Consider the following 24,849-nt stretch of genomic DNA (forward strand, 5'->3'; position numbering starts at 1 on the left):
CTGCCTCTGACTCCCGGGGTCTGGGAGGGACAGAGCTTCATTCTGGTCTCTGTATTCGCTTAAATGGAGAGTATTCTCCAAGTTTACGTTCCCTTTTTTGTTGTGGTGCGTTTTTCTTCGTGGGTTTCCTTCTGAGAGCGGGAGATGGGGACCCCAGCGGGGACACCCCTGCTTTAGGTCCTCTGGGGGCGCATCCCTCCCCCGTTGCGGGGGGTCTGAGCCCAGAGACATCACCGCATGGCAGAAGGTATTAGAGGCTGGAGCCGCTCTGGGAGTGACAAAATCACGTCCTGGCAGAAAAGGGGAGACTGAGATTGGGATCAGCTGTGTGACGGCCTCTCCCTATGGCTGCAGAGGGAGAGACTATGGCCGCAGCGGTGTGTGTGCGCTGCCGAGAAGGGTCTTTCCCGGATATTCCCTTTTCCCGGCAGTGTGAAAACACGCGGCTAGGAGGGCACGGAGCGCTGACAGTTGGAACTGGGAGCTGTCAGATGCTCGCGTCGGGATAGGAGAGCGCTCGTCAGCTGCGGCAGTCACAGCGGTGGCATTTCCTGCCGGTGCTCGGCGGCGGAGCAGCTGACACACACCGCCGCCCCTCACCGTGCCCCGCGGTGCCGCGGCTGCGGCGGCGGCGGTGACCTCGGCGGGGCTCCCCAGCCGCACCGCCCGGCGAGGGGCGGGGGGACCCCGCTCCGTGCGCTGCCCCCGCCGCCGCAGTGCCCCCGCACTCCCGCACGCTCCCGCCGCACGTGAGCGCTGCCGCCGGCGCGGAAAGTGTGTCACTGGGTGAGGGGGGCGGCCGGGGGCGGGGCGGGGCGGCCGCCGGGGCGGGGCGGGGTAGGGGCGGGGCGGGGCGGGCGGCGGTGCCGCACTCGCTCTGCGCGGCTCCCCGAGAGCGCTTTTGTTGTAAAGGGGAGGGCGCCGCGGCGGGGACGCGCACCCGCTGCTCTGACAGGAGACAGCGCGGCCGCCCCCCTCCCTCTCTGCCTGCGGGCTGCCTCCCGCCGACTGCATGTAGGGCTGCGGCGGGGACACGGAGCTGGGAAGACAGCGACCGAGCGGAGCCGCGCCGCGCCGACCGGAGCCGAACCGGGCCCGGCGGAACCCAGCGCGGCGCCGCTCGTGCCCCTGCGGGAGGAGGCCGCCATGGAAGTCAGCGCGGGTAAGCGGGGGTCGGCCGCTGCGGGAGGCGGGGGGGGGGGGGGAACTGCGCAGGATGGTCCCGCGGGGCCGGGCGGGCGCGGGGGTGCGGGCGGGGATCGGCCGGGGCGCGGCGGGGCGGGGGGAGCGCGGCGAGCGGCGGCGCTGCCCGGCCCCGGCCCCGCTGGTGGCCGGGACGGCCCCGCGCCGCCTCACATGGACCCGCCGGGCGAGCCATGTGCGCGCTGTGTTTACGTTCCGCGCGGCGCGCCCGCTCATTGGCCGCGCGGGGCGGTGACGCGCGCATTGCATAATAGCGGCGGGGCGGCGGCGCGGGGCGGCGGGCGGCGCGGACACGTGAGGCGCGCGGGCGGGCGGGCGGCCGCTGTTTTGGTGACCTACATTCGGGGCGGCGGCGGCGGCGGGGGCGCGCCGGGGACACGTGGGGCCGCGCCGCCGCTGCGGCGCCGGGCGGCCCCGCCCCCGCGGCTCCGCCCCCGCCGCGGTGGAGCGCGGGGGGAAGGGGGGGGGGGGCGGGCGGCCGCCGGCGCGGCGCGGTGCGGGGGAGTGCGCGGGGTCGTGGGGGGACACGCGGTGCGGCCGTGTGCGGCGGCGGCGGCACGCGGCCCGTCCCGGTGCGCGGGGGCGGCGTTGTGTAACGGGGAGGGGGCGGCCCGGGGGCAGCGCAGGGCGGGCCCGGCTCTTCCAGCCCCGGCGCCGCGTGACCGCGGCAGGGAAAAGCCGCAGCCCCGGTGCGGTGGAATGGGGTGAGGCGAGAGGGCGGCTGCGGACACGGCGACCGCGCTCCCCGCTCCCTCTCCGCCTTGTTAGCGAGGGAGATCGGCGGAGTCGGGGGTGCCGGCTGGGGCCCCCCTGCTACCGCAGCGTCCCGGGGTCCGGTTTGATCGCTCGGCCAGCTCGCCGCCTGCTCCGCGCCCCTGCGGCGTTACCTCTTCCCAGATCTCTGTGTTAATGAAATAGCAGCGCGTTGCGGTGCCCCCCGCCCCATCCCTTAAGTGAATCCCACCAGGTAGAGCCCAAGGGGTTCTTGTCACTCAGCCGACGGTGCCTCCGCAGCAGCAGTAGCGCGGCTCCGCGTAGCCCAAAGGACTCATTTCACCACCCTCCGGCGGGTTCCCTAAGAAAATCCCCGGTAGTTCACAGAACCGGGCTGCCTTTCTCCACCGGGCGCCCCGGTACCCCCGTTCTGCGGAGTGCCAGCAGCCGTGTGCACGTGTACGTGCTCCGTGTCTGTGCTCTTTGTTCTGAGATGTCACCCTGTGCTGTGTGCGAGAGTCAACTTTTGACTGCTGACCAAACAAAAACAGGGTTCACAGGGAAGTGTAACTTCTAAAATAACAAAAAATACAAGAAATCGTGACCGTGACGCTGGCAAGACTGCCAAGCTCTCTAGGGTGCCAGAGCAGCCCAGCTATCTGGGGCTTCTCCTGCTCTCAGGAGAAGAGGGGCGAAACTCCCCCATAGGCACACACTTTCTGTGCTCCTCTGTGACATTGGCCTTACCCTTGAGGGAAAAGAGCATCTCTTTTATGAGCAGGGTTTAAAGATAATGGGGCGCGGTGGCAGCCTGGAGAAACGTGGAGTTCCCTGCAGGGGCTGTGCTTGCGTGTCCCGATCTGCTTCTTGCAGATAAGGATGGCGCCTGCTGAGAAGCCTGGTGCCTCCCTTGGACCAGGTGAACTGTGAGCTTTGACCTGGCACCTGGCAGAGGCGCGTGCGACACTGGGGGGTGGCACAGACCTTTGTCAAACAGGTGGTGTCTTAGCCCAGCACGGGTGTCTGATGATGCCTTGTTTCTCATGCCGTGGCTGAACCTGTGACCCCCTTGCCAATCCTCCTTTGTCCGAAAACCTGATCCGGAATGCCAGTTTTGTTGCCGCAGAGGTGCTAAGAGGACCGTTATGTCTAATAAAAGTATTGAAAATTTGTAAGTCAGAATTGTTCCCTGCAAGCAGTAGTGTTTCCAGGGTTGTATAATACTGCTGCTTTCATCTCTGAGTAGGTGATGGCTGATGTTAGATGCTACAGCCCCTGCCTGCCGTGCCAATTCAGTTCATCAAGGACTCTACAGACACTAGTGCTTTTTTCCTCCAAAGGAAGGCAGTGCATAGCCTTTTTAAAGTTTTGAATTCTTACTAGTGTGTGGAGTTCCTTGCTGCAATGTCCTGAGTCATCAGTGAAGAGTCTATTGAACAATAGAGGCATAAAATGTAGAACATACTGAGTGTAATTTATCTAAACAGTTTCATGGCTATGGGTTTTGAAATTCTTGTGTGAAATATCAAATGTTTTTATACTGACTTTTGAAATGCTGAGTCTTGGAGACAAACTTGTATGAAGTGCAGACAATTTCTCTTGCTTACGAGCAAGAAGAAGGAGACTGTAAAAAGCCAGAACTACTCCCAGGTCTGCCTGAGGACAAAAAGCTGTTTCATCTCAGGGATTCTCAAGTGTGTCAGATTGCAAGACGCGGTAGGACAGAGACTGTTTGCAAATAGCAGCCTGGCAGTTGGAGTTTAGCTGCTGCTAGAAACGCTACAAAGGCTTGCAGTTGGACAAATGGCGTTCAGTAGGCTAACCAGACTGCAGTGCTATTTCCTTCCCTTGCCCCCTTCCCCTCTGCATTGTGAGCACCTCCCAGCCCTTCCTTTCTGTGCCTCTGGCGCGTAGCCTGCATGAAGTCTTTTTCTCTGCCCTATTTCTGTCCCTAACCTAGCTTGTTTGCATTCTGGCTCCACAGTGCTGTAAGATCCTGTCTTTGCTGTGGCTCCAGATGAGCTCTGCACAGAGGGTGGCCAGGGAGACTCTCTCTGGGTCACTCCATGCCCTGTCCCTGCTGCCCCATCCTTCCAACACCATGGCTTGTTGCTCCATCTTTTGGTTAAGCCGTTTCATCTTGGCCTGGACCAGAGGAGGCTGATAAGATGGGAGAAGGGGATGGGGCAGACTGGGAGGTCAGCCGTAGAAAACAAATGGAGACAAACAAGCTTGAGGGAGAGAGGGAGGGAAAGGAGCGCTCCCAGGAGCGTGTAATGGCTGATGTGGTGGTGCTGGGTCACGGCGTGGCTCACATGGCAGCGGTGCATGTCTGCTGGTTATGTCACTACGTGCTGCCTTTTTTTTCTTGCCTTAGGGGGTGTGATAGCTTACATCAGCTCTTCGAGCTCGGCATCTAGCCCAGCCTCATGTCACAGCGAGAGCTCAGACAGCGGTTTCCAGTCGTCCTCTTCGCCTGTGCCATCTCCTCCAAACAGCTCCTCCTCGGAAAGTGGATGCAATGGCCGGAGCAGTGAAGGCTCTGACGGGGCACCGAAGAGCGATCGGCTGGAGGAGACTATTAAAACAAACCAGTCAAGTGTTGCTGGTTTGACAAAAGGCCATAATGGAGTCACAAGTATGTTTGGTGCCAGTTCCTGAAAACACCGTTTTCCCCTTACGTATCACAACCGGGTCCCCCTTTGGCTTGTGGTGCAGGCGCACAGCAAAGCCTCCATTTTTTCTTTTGGCAGTGTGTGTGTGGTAATACATACAGTGTTGCCACACAAATGCTGATACGATGGGGGTCCCATTGCTGCCAACTTCAAACAGTCCATAAATACAGTCCAGCTTTGCTTCAAATTTTCATCAGTGAAAACTGATCTTAGTAAAATCAAACACTTGGTTAGAAAGAAGTGATGAAGTAAAGGTAACGTAATCAGAAATTGTCTTCAAGAGTATTTATGGAACTGTCTTGGAAATCTAGTTTCTCTACTCTTTCATGCTCTGTCCCCTGCCCCTTCACCTTCCCTCCTCCCCAGTTGTGAGGAACAAAATAAATAAATTACCCAAGCATCATACTGACATAGCTGTGGGTGGAACAGTTATCTTTTTGATTCCAAGTCACAGTTTGTGAATGTGAAAAATAAAATACTTGTAAACCAGAACTAAGGGATGGCCTTTTAAAATACAACAGTCTATCTCCACCTGTTTACTTCACACTTCTTTTGGTAATCAGAAAAGATCAATGGTAGAGAAGTATATTTGAACAGTTTGGAAGGGCAGGATTCAAAATAAGTACTGGAATGAGTGATTAAGCAAACAGCTGGAATTTAGTCCTTTGGAGGCTGAATTTTTATTGGCAGAATTGTTTTGTCATTTTGGATTGTTACGAAGCTAGAATAAGTGTCTAATAGTTCTACCTCAAATAGGGGTTTTTTGTCGGTTTGGCTTTTTTTTTAAAGTCTTCCTACCTTAAGTTCTTAGTAAGAACCTTTACTTAAAAATTCTCTAGTAACTAGATTTTTGGTATCAGGGTAGAGGTTCCTGAAATGAAAGCTGTTGGAAATTGTTCAGATAGATAGACAACTTTTTTAGCTCAGTACTAACTGTGTTAAAAAAAAGAGAAAAAAATAAAAACTTGTGGTTTGGTTCTTTTTCTTTTTGAAAACCTTAAAAAAATGTTTTAGTTTCTCTTTATAAATGAAACCCAAATGTCAAATAAGTTACTTTTCTGGTAGAATATGTTTCTGTGGGAGTATTTCCAGCTGTCTCTGTTGGATTAAGGTAACTTTGTGGTTACTGAACTCACTGGTAAAATTCCCATTGGCTTCAGTGAAACCAATGTTAGACCAGCACTTAGGACTTGCAAAAAAATTTTATTGACAAGCTGAAATAAAATAGGTGGGGGAAAAACTTAAAAAACGCAAGCCATGAGCATTTTTACAGGATTGAGAAGGTATTTTCAAGTCCAAGTGTGCAAGCCATTCTGGATATGCACTCAAATGAGTGGTCTCTACATGTGTAGATATGGCTGAGTTACCAGTCCTAAATTGTTATCAAATAGGTACAGTGTATGGCTGGTGTTGAATATATTATAGAGTGTCCTTTAGTGTTTCTGGTTTTTAAGAAAAAGTGTTTATTCTCTGTTGGGGAAACTGTAGCCTTTCATAGGCTTTCTTGTCCTGATGGAAAAAACAGATTGAGCCTGAACTTTGGTGGCCTAGTTAACTGAATGGTCCTTTTAAAAGTGCTTAAATGTAAGCAGACTTTCTTTTTCTACTGCTGAGTGCAGTGCTGCTGTGTTTGAAAGCCCAGTGAATATGTGCTTTCTCCCTATTCGGTTGAGTGCTTCGTGTTTGTCCTCTTTTTCCCCCACCCTTGCACTGGTACCTTCTGAACTGTTCAGGGGGTTTGTACATTCATGTTGTCTGTTCTTCTGCTGTATTTTTTTGTGTGTTGAACTGACCTGACATATTTCGATTTAAGTCCAGGTTTTAAAAGCTGGAAACATGTTCCTGCAGTTGTCATTGGTTTCTATATCCTTGACTTTTTTGTTTGATTCTAGAATTTAATGGCATGGTCCTTCTTTGCAAAGTCTGTGGAGATGTCGCTTCAGGATTTCATTATGGTGTTCATGCCTGTGAGGGCTGCAAGGTGAGCTATATTTCTGCTCACCTTTCTGCTGGTGAAATGCTCAAGTTTTCCCCATAGGGGAAAAGGGGTGTTACTGCCAAAAAAAATTTCAGTATAGTTCTCTGTTTAAATATGAGAAATTTTGGAAGCTGTAGGGAACAGGCAAACCGCTTAGGAATATACAGCATTTTCCAAACTCTGCAGTACTTTCTGTTCCCACCCCTTGTCCAATCCTGCCTGACTTGGAGCACACAGCAGAGAACAAGAACTGGAAGCTGAGGTGGTAAGGACCATGTCACGCAAGACATGTGCATGTTAATTGCATTAAGATAGTGGGTGTGAGTTGTCACCTGGGCTGGGACACAGAACAAAACAGCTTTGGAAAAGCAATTCTTTACCACAGGGAGAGCCAGAAGTAGATACATATTTTCTTAACCTGTAACATTGCAAATGTTATGTTCTGTGAAGGAGCTTATCAACATAAAGGGTTATGTGAAAGAAACACCTTTGAAAGTCATGTGGTGCAGCAGAATGGTTTTGTTGCCAAACTGCAGAGATGGAAGTCAAAAGATGTTATTTTGACTCCCATCTTTGCACTTGATGTCATAGGTATTTGAGAGCACATCTTAGGAATTGTTAGTGCAGTGATAGAGGTAATACTGGAGATACGTTGCTCTTAGGTGCTGACTATGCAGGGAACAACTTAGCGTCTTCTGTAATTAGAAATCATAACTAGTTCACATTACATACAGATCACACACAAAGGGGAAGTAAGTCATGAGGAGTACCAAGTTCTTTAAAGTCTCTTGGGGCTGATGGCTCTGAAGCAGCTGATGTTATGCAGTGAGGTTTTCTGTGCTTACAGATAGGTGAATCTTGGCAGAAGGATTTGACATGTGCTGTAATGATAGTTGTGGGATTTTTTTTGCTTGTTTACAGGGTTTTTTCAGAAGAAGCATTCAGCAAAACATCCAGTATAAGAAGTGCTTGAAGAATAACAACTGCTCTATAATGAGAATGAATAGAAACAGATGCCAGCAGTGTCGTTTCAAAAAATGCCTGTCTGTTGGGATGTCAAGAGATGGTACGTTCCTGTACTGAGCAGGGAACCTCTGAGAGGGAATCTACTGCCCACCTCAAAACCAGTTGCTGAGGGTCTTAATGGCAGATAATGCAGCCAAGCCCTATTGTGGAGGACAGGTTCCCTGTCTGAGAGCATTCAGTTCCGCTTGCCCTCTTGCTCCATGAGTGTCCTGGGCTGGTAAGGTAACACTGTGGGCAGCCTTCTGCAGCACTGTCCTCCCGCCTGTGGAGGCTGATGCAGTGGGACGTGCTGCAGTGGCCTGCTAGGGGGATGGTTGTAATGAGTGTCTCGATTTTGGTTTAATGAGTTAAGACTTAGAGCTGTATCCTACCTGAATCTGAACAAGACTCATATTTTTCTTTTTTTTTTTTTCTTTTTTTTTCTGTTTTCTTTTGTTGCTATTGCTTTTTCAATGAAAGGGAATTCTGCCCAACCTGATAGCCTTAGAGTAGTCACTATAGAGCCTAAAGAGTTAGCTTTGGGTGCATAGGATGAGTATGTATCTGCTCCTTTTTTTTTTTTTCTTTCTTTCTTTTCTTAGAGGGAGAGGAAAGGCAGGGAGGAAATAGTGGTATTGGTCTGTGTCTCTGACCACCTTGCTGGCTGTCCCCTCCTTGTGACATTTTATTAAATAATGCTGAAAGCATAGTTCATTTGTCTGCTACAACTTACTGTCACAAACCAGAACGCTTCATTCTGTTTCACTTTTTAATTTTCTCTGGGTGCATATTTCACAAGAACTAGGAATCTTGGGCTGTTAATAATTTAGTGGGTGGAGTGTTAGAACTTCCTTTAAATAATTGTTCCGAGTTCATGTCGTGCCTAGGAGTTATTTCATCCCCTAGGCGCTTGTTTGCGCACAAGGCTGCACCTGCTTTAATGAAAGAGACTTAGTTACATTAATGATGGACTACTGCATGAGCATAATTACATCAGTCGAAACTGGTTATAAGCCCTTGTGCGGCTGCGGTTGGACAGGGTGGTAGAGGCAGTTGTAGATTCCCTAGGACAGGGTCAAAAGTGCTGCAGCCACAATGATGCCCATCCCCTTGCCAGCAGAAAATGTCCTTGTCAAGGCAAAGTTGTCAAGAAAATTTGCCAAGGTAAGCTTCGTTCAGCATTGATTCTCTTGTTTTGGTAAGTTATGTAATTGGTCCATGAGGACCTGTCTTGTAGGACTTTTATGCAAAGATGATATGAACTGTGTTTACATTCAGCTAATTGTCAGCTCACAGAGTTGTGCTGATTTAGTAGATCCAACTTTAAAGCCTGACACTTAGTCAGTCAGCACAACTGTGTGTATACTCCACAGCCAGGTTTGAGGCAAAAGGGGAAAAGGCCTTACAGACTGTGTGCTTTAGAGCTGCCTTCTGCCTGTATGCAAACAACAGCATACATTAGGACTCATGCCAGTCCTATGCCCCAGAAGCTCTTTGACTTCACTGGTAATACCCCTGCTGTAGTATTGGTGAGAGCCGTTACAATCTTGCCTTAAAAGGCAGGACTTTTTGTTGGGGTGTGTTATTTTGTGTGTGCATGCTAACACTTTCAGGAGTGACTTTTTTTTTTTTCTTTTTTTTTTTTTCCCTTTCCACCACTATCCATTTCTCCACCTTGGTAGCTGTTCGATTTGGCCGTATTCCCAAACGTGAAAAACAGAGGATGCTGATTGAAATGCAGAGTGCCATGAAAACCATGATGAACAGTCAGTTCAGCAGTCACTTGCCCAACGAAGCATTAACAGAACATCAAGACCAAGCACCTCAAGAAGATCTTTCCTCCAAGCCCAAACAAGAGCAAGAAACCATCAAAAGCCCTTCTCCCCCTCCTAGTGCTGACATGGCTAAGGAGGAAGTGATTGGTATGGTCACTAGGGCCCACAAAGACACTTTCATGTACAACCAAGAACAGTCCCAAAACCCAGCAGAGATGATGCAGCCCCAGAGTGGGGAGAGAGTGTCAAAGAGCACCGAGCAGTACATCTTGAGCAGTGAGCACTGTGTTGGTGGCCTCGGTGGCCCTCAGTACCCTGAAAGGGAGCAGCACCTTGGTGGACAGTACAAAGGGAGGAGCACAATGCATTATCCAAGCGGGCACACCATGTGCTTCACAAACAGCCACTGCATGAACTTCACCAGTGGTTACACTCAGCGAATGTGTGAGAGGATCCCAGAAGATGGCTTTTCTCCAAACAAGAATACCACTTACTCTTGCAGCACTGGAGGAAGAATGCATCTGGTATATTGATATCAATTGTTTGATTTGACTTAGTTATTGGTGGGTGTGATCCAGCTATGCCTGAGTGGTCAGTGAAGCTGCATGCAGTTGGCACAATTGCTGAAACTTTAAAGGGTGACACAAGTTTGATAGTGCAAATTAGGATGAAGGACAAAAACGGCTCAATTTGTGAAGGATTTGAAATCATATAAGTGATGGAGCTTCTTGACTTGGCTTTTAGCTAACTGAAAGTAAAATAACATCAAAGAGTATTGGTTGGAAAAAAAGTCACGGGTTTTTTATGTGACTTGACTTTAAAATGAAAATAGGAGTTTATAAATACCGCTTTTCACTCAGTCCTTTTGAAGACTTTACTTTTTTCAAATAATCTATACAGTCAGATGTACTGTATTTTCATTAAGGGTATTCAGAGAAAATTTCTGGGGTCAAACCCCAGGGCTAGAATTTTAAGCCAGTCTACAGGCCTTGCTGTGGGTTCCAAAATCTCTGTTGCAGGGTGAGCTGCTTTTTTGGTGGTGGAGATTTTTTGGTTTGTTTTGTTTTAATGAGGCCCACAGGCTATGCATCCTTTTCAGTGTAGAACATCTTCAGATCTGAACAGAGGCAGGAGGAAGATGCAGAGCTAAACTATTAGAGAGAAGTTCAGGGTCTTTTCTGTAGTACTTACGCAAGTGAGGCTATGGACACACTTCTGGGTGCCTCAGATGACTTTGCTAGAGCATTTTCTCACTGAATTCTTAACAAGGATGCTTCCTGGTTTTTTGCATATGGTTGTTGGTTTGGTTTGGTTGGGATTTTTTTTGCCTTTCCTTAACAGGTCCCTCTCATTTGCCTTGCACCTGCTGTTTCTCTGCCATTCAGGCAACCAGTTCTGTAAGCCCCTTAAAATAGATTTTCCTTCTCTTTATCACTGGAGCCGCCTGGGATGAGAGAACATAACATCCTCATTCTCATCCTGCGCTCCTGGTGTGAGGCGTGAGCCCCTGACCTTTCTGAAGTACTTGAGCTGCCAGTGTTTTTCTTCCTTCTACTTTATAAAGATCCTTCACAGGTTCTTGGAGACCCCCCAAAGGTCTCCACAGTGAAGGTGTTTATTTTGATGCTGTATTTCCATGGGGACTTTTTGGCTGTTGTTTTTTTTTTTTTACCCTTCTTTGTCTACTGCATCTATAGACCATGCCATCCGTAGCAGGGTCTGACCTTAATTGCAGACTCCAGGCACTACAACATGGCAAATAATAATACCCAGCCTTTCTTCCTTGCAGGGAAAGTATGTGGTGTCACTACAACGGCATTCTTGGCGCTCCTGGGAGGCAGAGGTCAAACCTGTCAGTATGGGCAGGCAGGGAGTGGTGCTGCCTTGCAGAGGCTCAACCAGTCAGTTTGACCTGTGCATGGCAGCTGCAAGGAGGATTTACTCAGTCAGTGATGAGAAGACAAAACCAAGTCCAACAGAGTACTGCAGCTCCCGCTCCCCGCCCCACATCCCTGATATGGATGAGGGTTTTGCCCAAGAACTCAATGAGTTCAGGATCTGACCAAAATGAGTCAGCAGCAATAAGGGCAAGTAATTAGGCTCTGAACCAGTGTGCAGACAGATGTTCAGGGGTTTGGTCATTTTTACTCAATACCCCTGCAACCAGAAAAGCAGAACAGGTCATTCCTGAAGAAGTTCCTCTGAAGAAGAACTGTACAAGCTGACAACTGCTTCCATAGGAAGCCTGTCAAGAGTTCAGGGAGTGCCTGGGCACTCTTAGGCATATGGTTTAGTTTTAGGTGGTTGGAGTTTTGGTGGTTTTAGGAGTTGGACTCAATCCTTACGGGTCTCTTCTAACTTGAGATACTCTGACTCTTGGGCAGAGGTCTATCAAGAGACACAATGCACAGGATGTGGAAGTGGTAGTTTCCCCTTGGGACTGGGTGCCTGTGGGTAAGGGTAGTAAGGGTATACTGTCATAGAATGAGAAGTGAAGGTGATTTTTGTGTCCAGTGCAGAGCAGGGTACTGAACCAGAGATCCCTTATTTTCAGAGAGTGCTGTAGTTTCAGCAGTACCAATGTGAACCATTGCAGTATCACAGGCAGAGCAGTGGTTGGCATCTGCTGTCCTGGTTCTGTGCCTAGACCTTTCCTTTTGCCAAAATACTATATTCTTCTAATCTTAGGACCTCCCACACAAAGAATTGCTAGGCAATTACCATATTGAAGATGCCCTGAAAAAACAGCACAGCTCTGAGGAATTGCTAATCTATTTCACTGCTTTCTCTTTGTTTTGCTGACATTATGTAAGACTACATATACCATTTAGTACACTTGTGAGGAATACTTAAAAGGAATTTTTGTCCTTGATGATGACAGGTGAAATGAATATTAAAAGATTTAAACTTCATTAAAAGATGTAAATTTTACAAGCTAGAACTGAAAATATCTCAGAGCTTCTGGTTGGCTCTTGCAGAGGGAATTTATTGGCAGTCAGCCTTGACTTACACATCTGATCTCATAATGGATTTAGACTTTCCTACAAAAAAAATTGCCGTATGTTTGTATAAAAGAAAGAGAATTTTGTCATCTTGTGACTGAGAAATACTGGAATACCAGTTCCTTGGTGTTCCTCCTTCAGTGATACAAGTAAAAGCAAACTTGCAGAAGAAGGTTATCCTTGTAATGAGGGTGTAAACCTGTGACTCAGGAAAGCAAAGCTTGCTTGTCATCTTGACTGAAGCACTTCAGTTGCCTGCAGAACAAGAAAGATAAGAGAATGAACGTCGTAGCAACTGTGAGATTGCAACTGATTGATTGTGAAATCACAATTTACTGTGAAATTACAGGGATAATACAAGTAAGAGAAATTCAGATGTCAGACCAGATTAGTTGAGATCAGGGAACAATAGCATAACCTTGTTTCTGTCAGGTATTTTGCAGTACACGGTGTTGTAGGCTCCAAAGTTAACAAATTCAAAAATAGATTGCTAACAATCCCATGGATTTTTTTCTTGTTTGTTTTAAAGGAAGGGGAAGAAGTCCAGTTCCTTTGGGAATTGACTGAAGAATACTGATCTTTTTTTCTCTGTGTCATTATTGCAAAGCTTTGTTGAGTAATAAACCTGTTTCTTTTAAATATTTGTCAGTATTTGGAATAATACCCTAAAAAGTTGTTTTCTGTCTGTGTTTTGTAAACATCAGGTCTGCCCGATGAGTAAGACTCCCCACGTGGACCCAAACAAGTCTGGCCATGAAATCTGGGAAGAGTTTTCCCTGAGTTTTACTCCTGCAGTGAAGGAAGTGGTGGAGTTTGCCAAGCGCATCCCAGGTTTCCGAGATCTCTCCCAGCATGACCAGGTCAATCTTCTGAAGGCTGGGACCTTTGAGGTGAGGCTACTGTGTGTATAGTGTGAACCTGACAAGCTGTGCATCTGTCTCACCCTGTAAGAGCAGAACCAAGTAGAACTGGGTGTCATCAGGTGAAACCAGCTTGTTCATGGATGCTCTGAGCGCTCTTTGGGGTGATGGTGTCCAAGGGATCTGTTTGGTCAGACCTTGGTGACCTGTCCCTCTTCCAATGAGCTCAAAACTGCTCAGCCCTTCTACCCTTCCCTCTTCCCTGGGTGTTAATAAATGGATAATTAGGGGTTTCTAGCTACCTTTGCTTACTCTGTGGAACTGTACTGCATCTGGAAGGGTGGATGGGGTAGAAAGCTGTCCACTGACTTGCAAGTTTTGTTGAGGAATTTGTTTACCACTCTGCATGTCCTTGCTTGTGCCATTCTGCTTCCTGCCAAGGCCAGAGTATCCATCCTGTTCTCTCCAGTAGCCTTTGGTGGCAGCTTGGGAGTGTCTGAAGCTTCCACATACAGCACAGTAACAATGGTAACTGGCTGTACTGCTGCATCTCTGTAGATACTGTGTGCCAGCTGCAGCCTGACTTACTCTAGACTAATCCTACTAGGTCCTCGTGGTTAATTGCATCCACTTGTGATCATGACGTATATGTGAATTAGTGGTATTAATTTGGAAATGATACCACAGAGCTTGGTGCTGTTTTATAATTAGTGACCTTCACTAGATGACCTTTATTTCATGTTTTAGTTGCCCTTCCAGACCCTTGTGTCTATTGGAGACTGTACAATTTTATAAATATTCAGATGTGAAATTTGAATAGAGAGGGCCAGAGGAGCCAAAGTCCCAAGTGTTTGATGTTACTGTGCTTTTCTGGGGAGCATAGCATTGCTGATGCCTTTGCTCTTGTTTACATGATTTATTCTTTCAAAGAGAGATGCTGGATGTTTACCTGAAATGAAGACATTTCTTGTGTGATGTGTTGGGTCTTCTGTCTATGCTTATACAGCCCAGTTCTAAAATGGATAATTGTTGGGTTGGAAGGTACAAGTTCTACTAGAAGACTTGGTGCCTGGAGTCTGTTGGTTTTGCTGTTTATTTCATTTTGCTGTTATGTATTTTTTTCTGTTGTACTTACTCTTGGCCTTTTAATATTCATGTAGAACTCCTGTAGCAAAGGGGCTGTATTTTTACTTTTTCACCACTTTCACCTTGCACAAAAATGTTGATTCCTTCCTCTGCAAAGTCCAGCACCCTCAAGGAGGGTGAAAAATTTGGCTTGAACAGTCCCTATAATGTAAAGCCAAACCTTATGTTTTGTCTTGGCCTTGCTTCACCTGAAGCTTTTCTCAAGTCTCACTCAGATGCCTTTTTGCCAGTTACAAGCACTGCTGATAAGGAGGTTTCTGTATCCAGGGGAATTAATAATGATGTAGGGCTGCATGCTTGTCACTATTCACTTATTTATAAGAAGCATTAACGATTCCTGTTAGTGGGCTGCTACTTGTAGTTAAAGGCCTGTGTGGCATCTTAGCAACAGGGGAAAAAAAAAAAAGTTATGCTGCAGAACAGTGGAAAAAAATCCACAACAGGATTAGGGAAACCATTGCGATAGAGGCAAAAGCGTCTTGAAAGCCTGGTTCATCCAAGGTCATTTCTGGGAAACTGAACTAGGATATTCCAATGTCTGCCTGTTAATAGAAGAACCCGAGTGAAAGTGCTGCCTCCAAGTCTGGTGTGGCTGGCTTGGCACTGTGCTTCTTAGCAGTTCGTATTTGAGGAGTGCTTGTTCCTTTGAGGGTAAGAGGACACATGGAGACAATGTTGGTGCAGAAGCTGCACAGCTATATATATTCACACACACATAAGCTAGAAAGGTCTCTAAGAACTGGGAGTACTGGGGAGCTCAGTGTATCATGGTGGCATTTGCATGGCTTCTATGAGAGCCAGCTCAGAAACAGCAGTGAGCCTAAAATAAGGAACTCGACTGGTTTTGAGTGTGCCCTCCTCCACCTCCCCTCCAAATGCAGTTGATGGTAGAGCTAACAAGGCCCTTAGTTCCATTTGAGTACTGACTCAGTTTGACTACAGGTAGTAGGGAAGTGATCAAGCAACCTCCAAGAGTGGAGGTTTTTATGTGCCTGTGTTGCTATGGTCAAGTGATAGGATTGATCAGGTGTATCCTCAGCATGCACAAGTACGTGTCTGGTTTGAAGTGAAATGGGATGAATCAATCCTGTGCTATGCCATAGTCCAAACTGTTCTTCCTTGTTTAGAATGGTGACATTGAAATAGGTGAGGTCTTTGCTTTAGTATAAGTCAGCACAACTTTATGGGCTTCAGTTTTGAATACCAGCATTAATCCTGGTTGCTTGTTATTTAAAGATGTTTCTAAAACCCAGTTCTATAGGGAGAATACCATTTTGAACTGAAAGGTTGCTGGATAACCTGGTGGGTCTGTGCTAATGCACAAGTTCAGCTTTGTCTGCCTGCCCTTTGCCTGTTTTTGTTGTATTCTGATGGCTTCTGCATCTAGGTCTCTGCACTCTGTAGTTAATGTCATCAAAGGACAGATAGCTTAGCTAACAAAGGTGAATAGTATGTAGTGCTCCTGTGTCCATCAAGGTTGCTGCATGTTGTTTGGCCCTTAAAATTTAGGAGCAGGTCATGTAATGTGCATGAACAGTGTTTGAATTCTCAAACATTTTCATTTGTTTTGAACACAAATTTTTTTAGCTTGTCAAAGGCACTGGTCTTTGAAAACGTGGTTCTCCTCTCACCTGTAGTAAACATTTAAATTAATGCAGTTAATAGGGTAAATGAGAAGAGACAACTGTCACTCCAAGAGATTACAGCTAGTTTGAAGTTTTAACCAATGCCAGTTACTTCATTTTCTTCAAATAAGAAGGCTGTTCTGTGCAACTTAAACCTTGAAAATGTAAATAAGATTGTTGAACATGAGCAAATGAAACTTTACAAGCCATTCCAGAGGGAAATATTTCACAGTACAACTGAGAAACCACAAGAGAAATTTCAGCCCAAAGGGGTAAGTTTAGCACATGTCAACTGCTCCAGCCCAGGTGCTTGTACCAAAGGGGTATTCCCAGCTGCTACAGACCAGGTGCCATCTCAAGCTGTGCTTCCCTAGCCTTTTGAAAGCTCTACATGTGGCTCCTTTCTACCAGGGCTCATTAACATTCCTGTGGGCACAGTGATGTGGAGTGGTACTTTTCCAAAGAATGCCTAGGGGGCCCGATCATCAGGTGGTGTAAATCAGCATTGTTTCCATAGAGCTGCTCCAGTTTATGCCAAGTGAGAATCTGGTTCAGTACCTTCATTTTGCTCCTCATAAGTGTGGCCAAGAAAACATTTCTTTTAATGCTCTGTATGCCTTTGGCTGTTGTTTGGCTTAAGCAAGTTGTCCTACTGGCATATTTATGAATGACATGGTCTGTGTGGCTCAGGCTGTCTGAGGCTTAAATTTTAATTTTCCTGCCTTTCATATGCTGTAGCCCCTCCCCTGCATCCACTCCCTAATTTTGTCACTTGTTTGTTTCTCTCAGATTACTGGGCCAGAGCTCGCACTGTGTTGTGCAGCTCAATAGCATGCTGACAATTTCTGTATAGAATGCCTCTAGAACGGTTAATGAGACACTTTGAATGATGTTAAAAGTTTTAATTTTTTCTTTGGCTTTTCTAGAAATGCACCTACATTTATCTGGTTTTGTTGTTAATTTTTTTCTTCCTTTTTCTTTCACCAGGTTTTAATGGTACGATTTGCATCTTTGTTTGATGCAAAGGAACGTACTGTCACCTTCCTGAGTGGCAAGAAGTACAGTGTGGATGACTTGCATTCAATGGGAGCTGGTGATCTGCTCAACTCAATGTTTGAATTTAGTGAGAAACTAAATGCGCTGCAACTTAGCGATGAGGAAATGAGTTTGTTTACAGCGGTTGTCCTGGTATCTGCTGGTAAGGAGAGAAGGTTAACTTGCACCTTTGCCAAAAATTGAATGTTGCTCTCCAGAAAAAGCTTTCTGTAAAATGTGTACCCTATTATTTCACATCTAAGTGCAGTTGAGTAGGTTTTAAGCTACTAGCAGCCTGTAATCTACTTTTTAACATACCTAGTCTTTCTAATACTGCCTTTTAAAAAAAAGTGAAAATGGGCTTATGTTTTCCTCCTGCTTTCTATATAATGCAAAAACACATAGCTGCCCTGTGGCCATTTAGATGCTATTTGTCTGACTCCTCTAAGTTTCACAGGACAGCATCACTGAAATTACTCCTGACTTGCACAGCATAAGTCTTTGGATAAGGTGGTATTTTTGCTTCCAAGTATTGTCATTTAAGTCTATTGTGTATTTTACCTAAGTCTAAATCCAACAGTTTGATCTCTACCTATGTCAGCAAGAAAGCCCTATCATCTGCATCGTGACTTCTTAGCACTGAAGGCCTGCCAATCCACTAACATCTTTACCAGCCTCCTATCTTGTTTCAGTCCCTGGATAGACAGAACACCCTGGCCCAGATTCAAAGAAGGATTAAGCACCTACTTCTGTAGTATTATCTCAAGCCTCAAATTAGGCACATTAGCTCTGCATATAATGCCTGGAATACAAGATGCAGAATCCCTGCTTGCTGGGTAAGAAGCTCTCTAGAGGTAGGTAGCAGGAATGTTCACAGCGCCCACTTAGACAACGAGCCAGCAGCTGGGGAGCACTGAACTCCTTGAACAGGTGCACCCCTTTCACATGAGCAATTGAGACCCATGTCTTATGAGGGAGGGGTGCCCAGGCATGGTGCTGTAGGCACGTGAGGCCTCTGTAAACAAGGTAGGACAGTTCAGTCTAATAGCTTTGTGCATGGCCAAACAGAAATGTCACAGCACAGGAGGGGCAGCTGTCGCCCCTTCAGTTTGTAGGCCATGATAGTGAGAAGAGGGTGGCACAGAGTTAGTGAGCTTCAAGAGCCTGAAGAAATGGCAGTGTGAAGGAAGCATGGCACTATAATCTGAAGGAAGCATGGAATCCGTTAATGAAAACGTTCAGGTAGCAGAGAAACCTGAAGACTTAGTTGCTTTTCCAGACTCTGGAAATTCCTGACAAGAACCACAGGCAGCCTTTAAAATAAGGACTGACAACCAGGTCTCTTCCCTTCTTGTGCACTGTAACTAGGCTTACAGCCACTCTTCTTGCTTGCTCAGCTCCTGGGTCCTAGAATATTTCATGCCACCTGTTTTCAGTCTAAGTGGCTGTATCTGTTCTGTTAAATGTGCTTCTAGCATAGTGCCATCTCCCCAGCCTTTAAAGTACTGTGCTGATTGCTAGCTCCCAGCAGGGATTAGCTTAGGGCTGGCATATAACATGTACAGCATGTAGTGTCAGCCATGCAACAGGACAGAAAGAGAAGGTGTTTGGTATTCAGGCTTCTTGCAGCTGCTGAGGATTTTTCAGATCATAGTTTGGACATTATTGCTGCCTATCTTAGCTACCGCATGATCTGATCTTCAGTGTGATCACAGCCTTCCTGGACACCTTCACAAAATTTTGTAGGGTTTTATAAAGTGCAGTTTTATTTAGTCAATGTTGGGGCTGTATTCCAGACACAAGGCTAACCCTGATGGTCACTGTGAGTTCAAAAGTTTTCAGAGCAACTTCATTCTGTTATTTGAGACTGGATTGAAATGCTGCAGTTGTTACTTCGCACAAGTGAGTAAGTGAGCAGACTTCATGCTCAGGCAGGTACTGAAGAACAGAAGTGGCCTCAGCAGAGTTCCTGGGGAAGATGCTTACAGCATGAGGGATTGCTAGGAGGAGAAGGTGTCCGTAGAACTGAAGGATTGTGGGCATGTGTTGATTAAACAGATCTTGAAAGACAGATCCCTGCATCCCACTCTTAGAGAAGAGTAGTGTAACCAAAAGAGTCACTTTCTATGAGAGGAGGTGGAGCTTCGTTACAGATGAAGGAAGAGTTGAAGAACAGGATCAGAGAGAATGACATGGAGATGCAGGCAGAGGAAAAAATGCTGTAAGAAGAGCTGAAGGTGGGAGAAAAAGGCCATTAAGACTTCTTCATCTCAGAATGAAAGTTATTCAAGAGAAGACTGAAAGGGTGATAGTAGTCAAGATTTACATCAGTTCCAAAAGCAGAAAGGAGTGTGACTGTTGAATGCTGATTAAGTGATCCACAATATAAAGTAGCATGCTGCACTAATTAAAGATCTTTTTAAAGACTTTTAGTTGATTAAAATGAAGAAAAACCCAAACCCATCAATGCAAAAAAGAATTAAGTCTCTAAATACCACTAGTGGGGAGAATGCTTGTCAGAAACATCTCCACTTATCACTGGATGGATAACCACTCTTAGGAGGGATATTTGGAACGTGCAGAAGAAGCAGGGGTAGTAGCAAGGGCTGCGTGTAACTCTGTACATCCTCTCCTTTTCATGTGTGGCAAAGAAAGAAGCAGCAGGATCACGCTTGCGTGGTGCTGAGGAATTACCTTGGTACCATTCCAGAATTAAAAGAATGCTTCGCCTCTGGCTTCAGTTAGCTGGATGTGTTGAAGATGGAGGAGAGGTAGCAAGGTGGATCACGGGCACTGAAGGAGGAAAAAGCAAGGTGGATCATGGGCACTGAAGGAGGAAGAAGCAAGGTGGAAGTAAAGCTGAAAGAATGTGGTTCTTGCAGATCTAGAGACCAGATAATCCCTTAACTAAGTGTCTTGCTTTGTGGTAGAAGACTATAAATTACACACCCTCTATTATTCTCTTACTGGCACAATACTAAGAAAATCTTCTGCTGGCCACTGGGAGCAACTGGAAGTAGACTGAGAGGGAGAAGAAAGACTTGGACTAATTGAAGAGAGGAGGTTACAGTAACTCTCCCAAGGCAGCCAGGAAGGGCTGGGCTGCATTCTTCCACCTTCAGAGGCAAGGCAGTACTATTCTCACTGTACAGAGCTCTTGTGAAACTCCATTGGGCATGTTCTGTGCAAATGTCATCGTACCTGCTCGGAATAGAGCAAAGCTTTGCAGAGCAGGGGGCAAGCAGGAGAGATCATTTAATAAATAAAGACAGAGGTGTCTCCTCACTCGTGTTCTCTTGGACAGCAGCTGTCAAATCTAATGGACAGTCTTCACAGAAAAGTGGAATGTGTGCTAATAAAAACTGTTTAATAGTAATCAGAGCTCCTTATTGTAGAAGATTCTGGAACAGTCTTCCTGAAGGAACAAAACACATGTAATTGCTCCAAGATGCATCCTTAAGTGGATTATGTAATAATTTTTCCTATAGCAGTAGGGAACTGCACTGAGTAGTCCAGGAGGACTTCCTAGATGGTTCACCTGAGTTATCTGATTGGATTGACAGTGACAGCATAAGGAAGGGATTCCCACTCTGACTGTACAAACTGACTCAGTGTTACTCCAGAAAGCTGTTGTCGTTCCATGTCCCAGTTCTGGAGAGTGCTTAAGTACATGTACACATCAAAGCACATTTCTGTTTGTGCCAGTCACTTGGGTATGTATGTGCCCTGCTGAATTTACATAGTGTTTAAGAAAAGAAGCTACAGCTTGGAAAAAAACCAGCTACTGTGCATGGTTATGAGGTGAGATGTTTTACTTAAAAATTCATTCTTTTAAGCCTCTTGCTTAGGTTCCACCTAAGGATAACCAGGTGTGTTCTTAAATACAGCTCTCTTGAAAGAGATGCTTCAGGCGTGGTGGGAGTGCAGTATGTGAGAACATAATACTTGTCTTGATGTTGACATTCTTCTTTTCCCCAGCTGGGAGTTTTTGGGTGCATTGTGTTTCATTTTGTAAGTGCTTCAGAACACGCTCAGAAATAGTGCCCAGTCATATGAAGACTTGTACTCCCTTTGCCCCTCAGGGTACCATTGTGCAGATAAAAGTGTGGCTTGTCCTGAGTGGGATTTCCTCCTCAAACCTTCAGTTTAAGTTTAGGGTTCTATATCTAGCCTTAAGAAACGTTTTAAATTTTTACTTCCATGTGCCCTGTCTTTCCCCTTGGGTTGAAAATTGTGATTCAGCAACACATTTAAACATTTGCTTCAATCTGTCCTTCTCTGGAAACATGGGTTAGGGATCACAGAAATAGTGATTGAATGCTGCCAGTTTGGCATGAACTTAGTACTCTGAAAAGTTAATGCTAAATAACATTTGAAAGACTTTTGCTGTGTGATTTAAAACTTCTGGCATAAGAATCTGATTTTTCTTGTGCTTGTTAATTTAGTAAGGGATTCTTGCCGTGGTTTTATGTTGCACGCTACATCTGTTCCATCAATTTTTTTTTTCCTCCCCTACCCTCCTGTTTTTTAATTTCTCTCTCTCCCTCTCACCTTGCCCTTTTGTTTAGATCGCTCCGGAATAGAAAATGTCAATTCTGTGGAGGCACTTCAGGAAACACTAATCCGTGCATTAAGGACCTTAATTATGAAAAATCACCCAAACGAAGCCTCTATTTTCACAAAACTTCTTTTGAAATTACCCGACTTGCGTTCCTTAAACAACATGCACTCTGAAGAACTGCTGGCCTTTAAAGTTCACCCATAGGCCTTTAGGTCTCATTTGTACTTGGACTTGCCTCGTGTTAAGCTGTTTTGTGCTAAAATGTGTATTTATACAGTTGTACCACTTGTTGGAAAGAGTTCACAGACTGTGAACAGTTGATAGCTGTCCCATAACCATGCAATAAAGCTTTGGCAGGTGCTTTCAGCTGACGGCGGCTCAGCCTTCGGAGCCCTCCAAGGCGTCCAGGCCCAGCTGTGCCGCACTCCTGCAGAAGAGGCTGCGATGAGCCCGAGTAAATATGGACTCTTCTTTCATTTAGGAAAAAGAACCACCACTGCCCTCTCACATAAACTGAATGCAAAGTAGCTGTGTATGTGCATATGGAGCATGGAATGGGGTGGGAACAATCCTGTGCTAATAGGAAAATGGAAGAGCTGATTTAATTGGTCTTTCACTTATCTAATAGATGTATGTCTGTGTCTCTTGATAACTCACTCATGGTTTCACTATTGTTATTCCATTAAACCCGATGGAATGATTTCAGCCTGCACCAACTCTTCACTGAGCGTGTGTTCATGCCATGTGTATATAATATAAATAGTTAAGTAGTGAGTGTTTATGGCTATATAAAGTACAGAGTTGTGTGTATATATGTGTATGTATATAAATAGTTCTATACATAAAGTATACATATAATTTCTTCACAATATTTTAAACTGTGAAGGAATTTAAACTTAAAACAGAAGGTGATCTATGGAAAGAACCAAATAGATGCACTTTGCATATTGCTGAACTAATTATCTGAGCATTTTTTAGAAAACATCAAATTTGCATTAATATGCTGTGTTCGTTAATTTAAAAAAAAGAAACCAACCAACAACCAAGAGTGGCACTAAAGAGGCAGAGTCAGATTCAACTTCCAAAAGGGTTTTGTAGAGAATCTCAAGCAGAGAGGGTTGGTTGTGGCACTAATGGTATGGGTTGTCCATTGCCATTGAGGTTCTTGTGTTCTGATCAAGGTTAAATAAGCACCAGATGCTCTTCAAAAACTTCAGCTCAGCCAGAAAGAAACTATCAGATGAATAACAACGTATATCAGAAAAAGAAAAAATGGGAAAAACGTATCCATGGTTGCGTTTGGGTGTATGTGTGTTCTGTGACTGTTTATTTCTTGCAATCCATCATTTTGCTGCTTCATTGCTAAATGAGAATTGAAAACAGAAATGTGAGATGCCCCATGTCTTCACCATTTGGGCTTTGTGGTTCCCATGCCTGTTCTGGAGCTCTCCATTGGTGCGTGTGCATGTGAGTGTGTGTGTGATGTGCAGAGAAGGTGCATTAGATGGTCTGGATTTTTTTTTTTTTTCTTAAAAAACACCACAAAAACCAGCCAAACAAATGGGACTTTTTTGTTGTTTATGCCAGTAGCAAATTACAAAGCAGATCCACAAGGCTTAAGATTCTGCCGCTTTTCCATCTAAGAAAGCAGCTCTCTATGGGGTTTTTTCCATTTGTAGCAGGACCTGGCACCAGAAAAGAGAGATTAGAAGAAGTCAAAGCAGTTGTGTTAATTAGTTACATTTATGTTTTGCTAATGTGGGAAGAAGATGCTCCATCACCCTCGTTTAGTTAACTTACCTTAGAGGTAGCCCTCTGGGTCTCTAGTGTTTGGTAACGCTACTCTTGGGAGGGAGTCAGCTCCTGGTAGTCAGGGCCAGGCCCCAGGAAGCCTCCAGCCTGCAGAGCTCCTGCCCACACCACTGTGGACTGAGAGGAGCGCTCCTGCCTGTGGTGGAGCTGAAGCAGAAGCAGACCTTTGCCTGCTGCTCAGCATCAGGATCTGGGATGGGAAGAGGGAAGGCTTGCACCCTGCCACGCCCCTCTGGCCTTTGGGCTGGGGATTCCATCTCTGACAAGAGGAAGGGGCTGAGGGTGGGGCAGGCAAGTGCTTGGTAAGAGGTGGGGAAAATTCAGCTGTAGCCATGGCTAAGGAGCAGAAGAGCCCACCCTTTCCCCTGCTCTGCAGCTGCTGTCCTGCCTCAAGCTGCTTTAACCATTGGGTAATGGCCCCTCCGTACATACAGTTTTGCTACCCAAATGTGCTATCAGGGCATATTGTCCTAATTTCTATTAACAGTCTGCATCCTACCAGTATTATTTGCTTGAGAGCTTCACTGAATTACGCATCGAACCATTCAGACTTTAGAGAGGACACAGTCACACAGGTTTTTTTATTTAGTTGCTGAAGTGACTTCTTTGTAGACCCCATTTCAAGCATGGGCAGTACAGTTAGCCCTTGGTTGTTTCCAGAGGGAAGAAGGCTTCTTACAGAGATTGCCACCCTACAGCTGTGTTTTGTTGTGTTTTATTTTTTTTTTCTCCTTAAAACTGTATTATTAAGCCTTTAGGAATGTATAACCAGGACTGAGTAATTACTGCTTATTAAATTTTTTTAGTTAGATTGACCATGTATGCATATAGATAGATATTCTAACTTGTGCAATTTCATTTGAAATAATCTTCCTGTACATAATGGAAAAACTCACATAACAGGAAAAAAAGCCCCCAAACAGATTGACTGAACAAAAAGCTGATTAAAGTACGGTTCAAAAGTGACCCATGTATTACAAACCCTAGCTGGACTCTTAGAAGAAAATCTAAACTCATTGTGTTAGCTGTGTATTGTGAGCTCTTCTTTTACTGTGTCACTGGTTATACACTTGTTAAATGCTGAGATAATAGACTTCATGCCAGGCATTTGAGTACTGTAGATTGGGTCATTGCTGAAAGATTAATGTACTGTATGACTTAAATGAAATTTTTATTCTTGATTTTATTCTTGATTTTGTTCTTGTTTTAAAAGATTAAATATGGGCATTATGTCAGCAAGCTAAACTTGTGTGTCTGTGTTCTTTGTATTTCTCTGTACGAAATCTGGCAGGGAGGACAGCATGCTGGGATGAACAAAGCAGAAGAGATTCTCTTCTGGATGAGAACATCAGCTGCTGTAAGGTCACGGGGCTGTGCTAGGGCACAGGGGCAGGGAGAGCCGGCATCTCCCTCTGTCTGCTCTGTCTTCCTGGGTGCTTGGATGGGGTTTTTTGGTGC

The 24,849-nt window shown here is 45.8% G+C and overlaps 1 protein-coding gene across 1 annotated transcript; it reads left to right on the forward strand.

Moving 5' to 3' along the window:
* Window positions 1–871: 871 nt before the first annotated feature.
* On the forward strand, window positions 872–24,636 carry NR1D2 (nuclear receptor subfamily 1 group D member 2). The gene is made up of 8 exons (XM_069007290.1): window positions 872–1,162; window positions 4,295–4,555; window positions 6,485–6,573; window positions 7,492–7,636; window positions 9,258–9,874; window positions 13,057–13,242; window positions 16,971–17,181; window positions 21,587–24,636. Exons 1-8 carry the CDS (start codon window positions 1,147–1,149, stop codon window positions 21,781–21,783), a joined length of 1,722 nt encoding a protein of 573 aa, XP_068863391.1. The 5' UTR covers window positions 872–1,146; the 3' UTR covers window positions 21,784–24,636.
* Window positions 24,637–24,849: the final 213 nt, after the last annotated feature.

Source organism: Aphelocoma coerulescens, chromosome 2, assembly GCF_041296385.1.
Source record: "Aphelocoma coerulescens isolate FSJ_1873_10779 chromosome 2, UR_Acoe_1.0, whole genome shotgun sequence".
Classification (NCBI taxonomy): domain Eukaryota; kingdom Metazoa; phylum Chordata; class Aves; order Passeriformes; family Corvidae; genus Aphelocoma; species Aphelocoma coerulescens.